The 12,794-nt window shown below is 32.5% G+C and overlaps 1 protein-coding gene across 1 annotated transcript; it reads right to left on the bottom strand.

Moving 5' to 3' along the window:
* Window positions 1-85: 85 nt before the first annotated feature.
* Window positions 86-12,020, bottom strand: LOC127732623 (D-aminoacyl-tRNA deacylase-like). Its single transcript, XM_052241705.1, has 6 exons — window positions 11,914-12,020; window positions 9,955-10,045; window positions 9,476-9,581; window positions 4,046-4,178; window positions 3,677-3,762; window positions 86-313 (listed from the first exon to the last, which is right to left on the bottom strand). Exons 1-6 carry the CDS (start codon window positions 11,954-11,956, stop codon window positions 119-121), a joined length of 654 nt encoding a protein of 217 aa, XP_052097665.1. The 5' UTR covers window positions 11,957-12,020; the 3' UTR covers window positions 86-118.
* Between the last annotated feature and the right edge of the window lie 774 nt (window positions 12,021-12,794).

Below are 12,794 nucleotides of genomic sequence, written 5' to 3'. Positions count from 1 at the left end.
CTAATCTCCTGACCAAAATTTCCCAAACTCCTGATCTTAGTTTCACAGTCCATCACATGTATGAACTTCCTTCCTTAAAAAGCCATAAATAATTTTCTTTTATTTGCTCTAAATAATGTTATGTTTCTTCTTGAGATAGACTGACATTTTTTAAAGAGTCTGATGTCTCTTGAATTTCTGAAGGAGGTTCCTGTGATGTAACAGTACTTGATTTTTTATCAGAGTTTTTGGATTCACTATTATTTTTACTCCTCTGATCTCTTTTTCGCGCTGCCTCTTGCTTCCTCTCCTGCTTTAACAGAAAATTAGGATCCTGAAAAGATATTAAAAATAGAATTACATTTTTTTTATTACATGGAACATTTAAGGACTATATCTGTCAAAACAGACATTTGTTGCATCAATTATGAATATAAAAAAACTAAAATTGCAACATATTTCTATTCATGATAAATGTGATGGCTATATTGGTTGGGGAAAGGGAAATCCAACACTAATCTGCAAGAAAATCAAATCTGCTTCTATCAGCCTTTACAAATGTAGTGAAAAAGACCATAATTAACATATTAACCCACATACATTCATGGTACCAACAACTCTTTTCATAGTTTTGAGCAATTGCTAATTATGCTTCTAACTAGGATGAGAAGATACAATTTACTGTTCTTTTGTTCTTTAAAAAAAAATAAAGCCATTTAAATTTGTATAATAAATTTAACACCAATGTATTTAAATGTTTAGAAAAAAATAACACATAAATAAATAGAAGTTTTTGGTCATAATTTGACTGAATAACACAGTGCAAGAATTTAACTGAATAACACAGTGCAAGAATTTAGCGCAAAAATTTAAATTGAGAAAGACCATATTTAAGTTATTTTCATGTATTCAGGTAATCAAGCATCAGAAAGAATTAGTATAAATGACCAGTGACCAATATGGCATCTACATGGCCACATAAAGGCAGAAACTACCTGAATAAGGTACAAATGATGACAATGAATAAAAAGAAGATTAATTTTTCTGTTCAAATCTGAAGAAATATGGAGGTAATTTCAAGTTAGGGCCATTTTGATCACTAAATGTACTACCGAGAGTTAAAATCATTCCTCAGTAAAGGACCTAAATATCGTCCCCCGTCAATTATTAATTGGAATGAGTGTCGTAATATCATCCACGACTCACTTCGTGCTTACTGTTTGAAATGGATAAAACGGGAAAAAGCTGACAAAAAATCTTTGGACTCTTTTTTTAATTCAGTAATGAAGATAGTTGATATACGTATACAACATTTTAAAGAACATTTTACTCTTAACAACAACCATAAAAATCCTATTTCTCGTATCAAACATAAACTAAAAGAACTAGCCAAGGAATTTGTTTTTGTCCCGGCTGATAAATCTGCTAATAATATCATTATAGTTTGACGAAAATTTTACATTCAGGTTCTGCAAAAGGAAATCACGAATTCACCAACATTCCAACTGACTTCATTTTCAGAAAATGATATCTGTAACAAACATAAACTATTAGCTACTTCTTTACAAGCAGAACCAAATACAATGAAAGTCCCAACTATGTACTGGCTTCCGAAGCTACACAAATTACCTTACAAATATAGATTTATTTCGTCTTCAAGTCATTGTTCCACTACTAAATTGTCTATTCTACTTACTAGTACACTTGGTACAATCAAAATTGAAAAACCTGATAATAAATTGTTCAAATAAGGCCTTTGAAAATAGTGGAATTAACTACTTTTGGAGTGTCAAAAACTCGTTGGAAGTACTTGATAAATTGCATGCATATATTGGTGATTTTGAATCTGTTCAAAGTTTTGATTTTTCTACCCTATATACCACTTTGCCTCATATTCTTATTAAGAAAAAATTCACACACCTAATTAAATGGGCATTTAAAAAGTCGGAATGCGAATACATATGTTCAAACTCTTTTAGGTCATTTTTTAGTAGCAACAAACAAAAGAGCTATGTCAATTGGACATGCTTTGATACTATATCTGCCCTTGAATTTTTACTTGATAACATTTTTGTTCGCTTAGGAGATTCCGTATATTGTCAAGTTATCGGAATTCCAATGGGGACTAACTGTGCACCACTTATTGCAGACCTGTTTTTGTATTGTTATGAGTTACAATTTATGACTAAAATCAGCAAAGACTCATCGAAACAACATCTGATACAAAAATTTAACAATACTTTTAGATATTTGGATGATATATTGGCTCTCAATAATGACGACTTCAGTATGTATACTAAAGAAATTTACCCTGTTGAACTAACTTTAAATAAAGCTAATACTAACAATGACCACTGTCCTTTCCTCGATCTTGATATCTATATAATTAACGGGAAGCTTAATACAAAAATTTATGATAAAAGAGATGATTTTTCATTTCCTATCGTTAATTATCCATTTTTAGATGGTGACGTTCCCTTGTCACCATCTTATGGTGTTTATATATCTCAACTTGTACGATTCGCTCGTGTATGTGACAACGTATTAGATTTTAGCGAGAGAAATTTATGTATTACTGAAAAATTATTACACCAGGGTTTTCGATATCATAAACTAGTCAAAACATTTACTAAATTTTATCATCGGTATAAGGACATCATTCGTAAATATAACTCAACATGCAGACATCTTATACGTTCGGGTATTTCACATCCAATCTTTTATGGTAATATTCTCTACAAAGCACAAAAATGTCAGTATTCACCTCAAAAGCTAACAAAACCTTTAAACAGACTTATTAAGAAGGGATATAGTTACGATACTGTTGTCAAGTCATTAAAGATTGCATATTTTGGCTTTAATATTGATTCACTTATAGGGTCTTTGCATCAGAATTAAATATATTTATTCTAAAACCAGTTGCTGGCATGACACGGGTTATGTTCTTCTCATATATTTTATGATGGTATAATACTAAACCCCTAACAGGAGGGATTGTGCCTGATATTCATATGATGAAGACATAATCTTTCAATCAGTTTAATTGAGGTCTGGAGCTGGCATGTCAGTAACTGCTAGTAGTCTGTTGTTTATTTTCTTTTGTTTCCTATTCTGACATCGGACTCGGACTTCTCTTAAACTGAGTTTTACTGTGCGTACTGTTGTACGTTTGTTTTTTCTACATTGGCTAGAGGTATAGGGGGAGGGTTGAGATCTCAAAAAACATGTTTAACCCCGCCGCATTTTTGCGCCTGTCCCAAGTCAGGAGCCTCTGGCCTCTGTTAGTCTTGTATCATTTTTAATTTTAGTTTCTTGTGTTTAGTATGACGTCCATTATCACTGAACTAGTATACATATTTGTTTAGGGGCCAGCTGAAGGACGCCTCCGGGTGCGGGAGTTTCTCGCTGCATTGAAGACCCATTGGTGGCCTTCGGCTGTTGTCTGCTCTATGGTCGGGTTGTTGTCTCTTTGACACATTCCCCATTTCCATTCTCAATTTTGTATCCTTTGTATCAAACTGGTCTGAGGGAATCTTTATAGTTCTTCACAAGATGATTCCATGTTAATTTATATTTCATCTGTGTTGTTATCTCATTTAATAATAACCATCCCTCATCTGTACCCATTCCTTAAAGGTACCTATCAATCCTATATACGGCCAACAAAATATTGATATAATATTTCCTTAACAGGTACCTGTAAACTACTTGGAGTATCTAATGGTATAGTAATAGGACCATCATTCTGTATATGTATCTGCATGTAACCTCCAAACACACCACCTAGAATAAATTCATGTCATAAAATTAGTTCAGTTTACAAATGATTTAGCACAAATTTGTGTTGCCTTTCTTAAAACATTTTAATGAAAGACTTTTTATGTTTTAATTGAGCCATGAGTGCTTTCTGAGGTGGAAAATGCCAGTAAGCATAAAGATAATGAATTTGTTAACTGTTAAAAGATTGTCCAGTAAAACCGAATAATAAAATTGTTTGCAATTGATTACTATTCATTAGTCATCCAAGTTTTGTATATAAATCAAAAGAAGTATAGCAAATGTAAACCTTTGACTTTTTCTGGTTTGTACATGGATCTCATCAAATCTAAGAAGTCGTTGTAAAATGGTTCTGAATATTCAGGATTCATTGCATCATGGAAGTCTGGCTTATTTCCTTTCATCTCTAGTGCTAAAGTGAACTGTAAAAGAGGTTATTTCTATGTTTTGTCTCTTCATGAGTTCATAGTTTTGAAATTTTATTAGACAGAATACCATACTTGCAGAAGAATCTAACCTCCTAAAATTCATATTATAGTATATGATAGGATAGATTCCAGTGATGTGTAGATATACACATATGTTACCAATTGGTCCAAGGACACAGTTATCGTCCTTTGATTTTCATTGTCTACAAATATAGTCCCTTAGGTGTGGACAGTGTATAACTTGCAAAATTTTTTCATACACTTTCCAAATTTATTTCTTTATATTTTATGCATGAAATATTAAGTATGGGAGTGAAATTACATGTTAAAAAAATTTGGGTGATGAATCTAATGTAAAGTAGTCATGTGGTCCAGTTAAAAAAAGTCAAAAATTAGTATGTCTGAAGCTGTCAAACTGAATTATAGACCCCCTTAAAATAGAATTGTCCATATTTTCAGTAAGAGCTGGTAGACTTTTCTATAATTTTTATATTATTTGTCCCAAAAGTAGTACAATACACTGTAAAAATCTTTTTGAGATACAGCAGGTGCGATTTTTTTAATTTGAATTTATTGTCTAAAAGAAATGCACTATGAAATAACTGTGTTCTCGGGCCAATTTCTGAAGACCACAGGTGCCCAAGAGTCATGTATGTTTTCGCAGGGTTCCCCAGCTCAACAGTCAATAAAATGCTCCGCAGGGCGCAGCTTGATACGACAGCAGAGGTCGAACCATGAACAGTTGGGGCAAGTATGGACACAACATTCAAGCTTGATACAGCTCTGAATTTGGATTGTGATTAAATATTTGACACAGCATAGGTTTCTGACACAGAATGAATGTGGTCTAAGAACTTAAAAATTTTAAATTGGACATTCACCTATTATGGTCCAATATCCAAAATCTAAATACATGTACATGGTTAGATTCAGCATATCAAAGAACCCCAAGAATTCAATTTTTGATGAAATCAAACAAAGTTTAATTTTGGACCCTTTTGATCTCAATGTGGACAAAGTTGATAATGGGGCCCAAAAATCAAAAATCTAAATACATGGTTAGATTCAGCATATCAAAGAACCCCATATATTCAATTTTTGTTGAAATCAAACAAAGTTTAATTTTGGACCCCGATTTGGACCAACTTGAAAACTGGGCCCATAATTAAAAATCTAAATACATGTTTAGATTCAGCATATCAAAGAACCCTAAGAATTCAATTTTTGTTAAAATCAAACTAAGTTTAATTTTGGACCCTTTGGACCTTAATGTAGACCAATTTGAAAACGGAACCAAAAATTAAGAATCTAAATACACGGCTAGATTCGGCATATCAAAGAACCCCAATAATTCAATTTTTGATGAAATCAAACAAAGTTTAATTTTGGACCCTTTGGACCTCAATGTGGACCAATTTAAAAATGGGGCCCAAAATCCAAAAACTTAATACACGGTTAGAATCAGCATATTAAAGAACCCCAAGAATTCAAGAATAAAACCCCATTGAAATTGGTCAAGAAATAAGCAATTTATACGAAGTATCTTCTTTTGCACAATACTGTGCAATTGAATATTTATTGCTATTGCGCAATACTGTACAATTGACAATTTCTTGCTATTGCGCAATATTGTGCTATTGGATATTTCTTGCTATTGCACAATACTGTGCAATTGAAGATTTCTTGCTATTGCGCAATACTGTGCAATTGAAGATTTCTTGCTATTGTGCAATACTGTGCAATTGAAAATTTCTTGCTATTGCACAATACTTATTATATAATAATTTACACATCCTGTTTGGTGTGTATCTCCTACCATATCATTATTATTTGCTTTTAAATATAAAACAGAAATAACCAACTTAAAATGGAAAATTTTAAAAGAAAAAAAGGAAAAAAAGAAAAAAAAGGAAAAAAAAAAAAATCCCCCCCCCAAAAATTTTTTTGAACCCCCTTATGATTCATCACCACCAAACTCAATCCCAGCCTTCCCTTTGTGGTATGGTACCTTGCAGTATAATTTCAGAGAGATCCATACACTTGAACACAAGTTATTGTCTTGAAACTAGAAAAATGCTTATTTTTGGCCCCTTATTCCTAAACGTTTTGGGCAATTACCCCCAAACTCAATTCCAGCTTTCCCTTTGTGATATGGAACCTTGTAGTACAATTTCAGAAAGATCCATACACTTACACACAAGTTATTGTCATGAAACTAGAAAAATGCTTGTTTTTTGCCCCTTTTTTGGCCCCTAATTCCTAATATTTTGAGGCAATTACCCCCAAAATCAATCCCAGCATTCCCAGTGTGATATGGAACCTTGTGGTACAATTTCAGAGAGAGAGATCCATACACTTGAACACAAGTTATTGTCTGGAAACTAGAAAATGCTTATTTTTGGCCCCTTATTCCTAAACGTTTTGGGCAATTACCCCCAAACTCAATTCCAGCTTTCCCTTTGTGATATGGAACCTTGTAGTACAATTTCAGAAAGATCCATACACTTACACACAAGTTATTGTCATGAAACTAGAAAAATGCTTGTTTTTTGCCCCTTTTTTTGCCCCTAATTCCTAATATTTTGAGGCAATTACCCCCAAAATCAATCCCAACATTCCCTGTGTGATATGGAACCTTGTGGTACAATGTCAGAGAGATCCATACACTAACACACAAGTTATGTCTGGAAGTTACAATAAAATGCTCCGCTGGGGCGCAGCTTGATACGACCGCAGAGGTCGAACCCTGAACAGTTGGGGCAAGTATGGACACAACATTCAAGCTTGATACAGCACTGAATTTGGATTGTAATTAAATATTTGACACAGCATAGGTTTCTGACACAGAATGAAAGTGGTCTAAGAACTTAAAAAAATTTAATTTACCTATTCAAACCATATCATTATTATTTGCGTTTGTATATAAATCAGAAATAACCAATTTAAAATGGAAAATTTTAAAGAAAAAAAAGGGAAAAAAAATCCCCCCCCCCCCCAATTTTTTGAACCCCCTTATGATTCATCACCCCCAAACTCAATCCCAGCTTTCCCTTTGTGATACGGTACCTTGCAGTACAATTTCAGAGAGATCCATACACTTGAACACAAGTTATTGTCTGGAAACTAGAAAAATGCTTGTTTTTTGGCCCCTTTTTGGCCCCAAATTCCTAAACGTTTAGGGCAATTACCCCCAAACTCAAACCCAGCTTTCCCTTTGTGATATGGAACCTTGCAGTACAATTTCATAAAGATCCATACACTTACACACAAGTTATTGTCCTGAAACTAGAAAAATGCTTGTTTTTTTGCCCTTTTATGGCCCCTAATTACTAAAATTTTGAGGGAATTACCCCCAAAATCAATCCCAGCCTTCCCTTTGTGGAATGGTACCTTGAAGTACAAAATCAGAGAGATCCATACACTTGAACACAAGTTATTGTCTGGAAACTAGAAAAATGTGTTTTTTGGCCCCTTTTTGGCCCCAAATTCCTAAACGTTTAGGGCAATTACCCCCAAACTCAAACCCAGCTTCCCTTTGTGATATGGAACCTTGTAGTACAATTTCAGAAAGATCCATACACTTTCACACAAGTTATTGTCCTGAAACTAGAAAAATGCTTGTTTTTTTGCCCTTTTATGGCCCCTAATTACTAAAATTTTGAGGGAATTACCCCCAAAATCAATCCCAGCCTTCCCTTTGTGGTATGGTACCTTGCAGTACAATTTCAGAGAGATCCATACACTTTAACACAAGTTATTGTCTGGAAACTAGAAAAATGCTTATTTTTTGCCCCTTTTTAGCCCCTTATTCCTAAACTTTTTGGGCAATTACCCCCAAACTCAATTCCAGCTTTCCCTTTGTGATATGGAACCTTGTAGTACAATTTCATAAAGATCCATATACTTACACACAAGTAATTGTCATGAAACTAGAAAAATGCTTGTTTTTTTGCCCCTTTTTGGCCCCTTATTCCTAAAATTTGGAGGCAATTACCCCCAAAATCAATCCCAGCATTCCCTCTGTGATATGGAACCTTGTGGTACAATGTCAGAGAGATCCATACACTTACACACAAGTTATGTCTGGAAGTTACAAAAATGCTTATTTTTGGCCCCTTTTTGGCCCCTTATTCCTTAACTGTTGGTACCATAAACCCCAAAATCAATCCCCACCTTCCTTTTGTGGTATTGAACCTAATGGTAAAATTTCATTGAGATCCATTCACTTAAACTAAAGTTAGAGTGCGAAAACTAATGTGTCTTCGGACGACGACGACGCCAACGTCATACCAATATACGAGCACAAAATTTTTTTTGCGGTCTTATAAAAATGCTTATTTTTGGCCCCTAATTCCTTAACTGTTGGTACCATAACCCCCAAAATCAATCCCAAACTTCCTTTTGTGGTATTGAACCTTATGGTAAAATTTCATAGAGATCCATTCACATAAACTAAAGTTAGAGTGCGAAAACCAATGTGTCTTCAGACGACGACGCCAACGTCATACCAATATACGACCGCAAAAATTATAAAGACCAGTAAAATCCTTGTCTAGTCAGTAAATGCGATTAACTTGATCAAATGTTTGCTAAACTCTTTTGAAATCTTTAGTCATATAATTATTGATTGTCCAGTGAAATAATGTTCAGACCAGTAAATATTTGTCCACTGAACTGAATGTCAGGAAATTAAGACTGGTATTAAAATAGATAAATATTTCAATAGTCACTTTCTACTGATATATATATATATATAAAACGTCTGAATAATAGTCAACGATCTTTCCCACAAGGGCGCTGGATCGTTACGAGTAACAATACATGTACACAATAAATAAATTATATAAACGCCTGAAAAGTGTACAAAACAACACCAATAACAAAAAAAGAAAAATATGAATGTAATTATTTATAAATATTTCGGATAACAGATATCCTTCATCAGTATGATTATGATCATGGATGTCAAATGAATCATATCAATCTACTTTGATTAAACTATAACAATCTTGAAATTTATACAATAAAACAGTTAAACCCGAATATATATATACATCATTGTATATGGTGTTTGGTGGTATTAAACCAAGCAAGGGGAGGAGTTTTTTAAGATATGGATAAGCAAAATCTCATTGAAATTATTCTTTTATAAACCTATTTTCAGAACATCTTTATATCTGCTCTAATGTATACAAGATAACACTAAAAATTTAAAAGTTAAGAAGTTGAGAAAATCTATTTCAAGTACAGATTAGGATGACTATCTCACAGATTTATCCTAAAAATCTCACCTGACTTATACATAGAATTTCATATCCCAGGTCTTTGACACTTTTATCCCATTTTTTACCATTAACTTCATCATCCCATAAGCGTATATTTACTATCTTTTTAGCTCTAAAATAGAAACTCTTAAGTAAGAACCTGTGAAATGGGTTCAGTATTATTTATACAAGTATGTGTTTACAAATAGGTTCATAATGTTGCTTATAAGGTTAATGAATATACTTAACTACAACATGAATTAGTTATTTGTTCTGATTAACTGATATTTAAAAAGTATTTTAGGCTGTTTTTCATAATGTAAATTTGCATTTGTTCAACACTTCACATAAGAAACAACAAAATATTTCAAAAATGAGTTCCAGTATATCATTTGTTTACTGCATGTTTTGTCTATTGTTTTCATGCATACTTCAACTCTGTCAACAATTCAACCCAAAATTAAGTATTATAATAATAAATGCTTATTTGTACTTTTCAAACTCACAAATAGTCCATTTCACCTGCTTTATCTTTCCTTGTGATGCCAACCAATACACACAAACCTTTACCAATAGAATTAATAACTTCTCCATCAACTGAAAAGATCAAAATTTCTGTCAATAAGAAGTTATACTCATTCAAAATGTGTGCTGGACAGTGATAAAAGTTGAATACAAATCAAAAGAATCTGAAAAGTGTATAAGCCTCACAGCCTAAGTGAAGGTTATGTTTGTTGTTAATGTTTCCCTGTAAGGCCTGAATAAACTACTTACTTTTTAACATTACACCATTTTCACTAGACTCCTTATATATGCAAAAAAGCCTGGGACATATGATACCATCTAGTTCAGGCTACTTTTTTTTCGGCAAAGAGTGATGATTCATCAACCCATTAGTGAGGTAAATAATTATGAAGTTTTGAATACTTTTTTGGCACAAAAAGTCCAAAAGCTACAGAATGACAAATGTAAAGATCACCAAATTTTAGAGGAGCTTCCTTGTTTCATCTTTATAGACGAAAAGAATTAGTAGTGACTTTTTTGCACAGTATTTAAAAAATACTTATTTAAAGAGTGCATCTTCGTTGAATTACCATTTCATGATATTTAAATATGTTGTAGACAATATGAGATCTTTAAAGATGCTACTTATTTTACTGGCACCAATAATATACTGATAAACATGAATCTCTCATATTATTTACAAATATCGTACCACATCTTCTTATTTTTATATCACTTGCTAAACTACTGATAAGTTTTAAAAATAATTTTTTAATAGTTATTGCTGTCAAATTATGAAGGGACTGATAGACAGTCAAATACAATTTTGACACCTTAATGTTGACCTCTAGGTGTTTTTGGTTATCTGGGTTGCTGTCTATTTGCTGTTTACCTTGCCTATCTTTTTACTCATAATAAATGCCTAGTACTGTAGCATTGAGTGTGATATAGATTAAGTTTGGATGCTAGTTAGTCACAAAAATAAAGATTGTAAATTAATTGGTTTCATTCAGATTCATATTTGTTCTTTCAATTTGTAGAAATCTTGATATGAATCCAGTTAATATACATACTTAGGTTATTTGTGTTGTTTAGTTGCTATCTCATACATTGTAGATGTGTAATATCTCTCTTAATTCAGGCAAAAAAAAATATATTTCTGTGTCCTGCCTTTCTAAATTTTCATGCTTACCCAACACATTTTAAGGATGTACATTGAATTTGATTTAGCACCACTTAAGACCAGACATTCTTGGTTAAGCACTGTTAGTCAAGAACATTTTCTTATATAGTCTATGTAAAAGATTAACTGCCTACCAATACTATTTTTTTTTGCCAGAAAGCAGGAAACAATTGAGTTTTTATTTTTTTGCCTAATAAATTATAAAATGTTTAAAACCATTTTTTTTAGATCAATTAAATTTGGATTGGAGTTTTATGATTCCTGATTTTTGTTTGATGTGTAGATAATTTAAAATAAACCAGAGACTATATATATATACTTGAACACATAAAGTTAACTCAGTATTTTTTTATTTAATTCCAGTGGCGGATCCAGAACTTTTCATAAGGGGGCCCACTGACTGACCTAAGGGGGGCCCGCTCCAGTCATGCTTCAGTGATTCCCTATATAATCAACCAAATTTTTCCCACAAAAGGGGGGAGGGGGGACTGGCCTATGAATTCGTTACATTTCTGATCTTTCCTCTTCTTGAAATTTTACAGAGAACATTTGGAAATTTCAATCCTACTTAAAACTTTAAGTTCGACAGTTGTAAGAATAGAACCCAACTATCATTATTCTTTCTATCTAGAACCAGAGACAAATCGATATGCCTCTGCTAGAACTCAACCGTCATTTTTTAGGGTATTATTGTATTCTCATAATGAGTTCTTTCTTCTGATGTGTTAGTTTCATCAACTACTGCCTGCCTTTTATAACTCAATATTTTGCATTCTACCTGTCACACTTGCTTGCATAACACGTTGAATGATAGCTTTCATTTTTACAAGTTAAACTTTGTTTTTATTTTTAACAGGTGAGATAAGTATGCCAAGGTTAGTTAAAGATTGTTCTCAGAAAGAATCATTTGAGATGCAACTAAGAACACAATAAACCCGCCATCCATAATGATAGAACTCACTTTTTATGAAAGTTTGTATGGCCATCTCAGTTATTGTAATGATTGTTATTTAGTTAAAATTGTATTCTTACCAAGATTAATCATATTCTTATCAAGCATTAATTATGTTTATCTAAGTAAAATTATCTTAACCTAGGACTATCATACTAACTGTTGGTATAATAAATTAACCAAGGACTATACAAGTAAAATTATATTAACCAGAGACTTATATACACATATGTCTCTGTATTAACTTAGTAAAATTATAGTATACCTAAGTAAAATTATAGTTTTACCTAAATAAAATTATATTATTACCTAACATTAGTTATTTTGCAACTCAGGCATTAACTTGATAGTTCTAAATGGAAAATTTTGGACTAATTAACAATTAGATATTTCAAGTTGAACAAAATATTATTTGTGGGCTTCATTAAATAAGGACAAAGTATATTAGACATGGCGTTTCAACTTTATTATCATGTGGGCATGTCTTAATTGTTTTAAATTAACGAGATATTTTCCAAAATAAAAAGCGGTTGTCATGTATTTCTCATGGGGGCATATGTTCCACGCTGACAACCATCTAAGGCTGGATCCGCATCTGGAAGAAGCTAGCATAAGTAAGCATTTCTCAAAGGATTCATGTTAAAGAGGGCAGAATATATGACAATCTAGAGCTTGCATTTTCAAAGGAATATTCTCAAAAGGATTTT

The sequence above is a fragment of the Mytilus californianus genome, unplaced genomic scaffold (genome assembly GCF_021869535.1).
Source record: "Mytilus californianus isolate M0D057914Y unplaced genomic scaffold, xbMytCali1.0.p SCAF_26, whole genome shotgun sequence".
Taxonomy (NCBI): domain Eukaryota; kingdom Metazoa; phylum Mollusca; class Bivalvia; order Mytilida; family Mytilidae; genus Mytilus; species Mytilus californianus.
This window is presented reverse-complemented; position numbering and strand designations above follow the sequence as displayed.

What these genes read in the sequence shown, in the direction of transcription:
- LOC127732623 (XM_052241705.1), bottom strand. Translation starts at nt 11,956, where the DNA reads ATGAAAGCTATCATTCAACGTGTTATGCAAGCAAGTGTGACAG. An exon ending in AAATTCTATGTATAAGTCAG is followed by an intron (nt 4,179 to 9,475) that starts GTGAGATTTTTA and finishes CCTCTTTTACAG; the next exon opens with TTCACTTTAGCACTAGAGAT. An exon ending in CAAACCAGAAAAAGTCAAAG is followed by an intron (nt 3,763 to 4,045) that starts GTTTACATTTGC and finishes AATTTATTCTAG; the next exon opens with GTGGTGTGTTTGGAGGTTAC.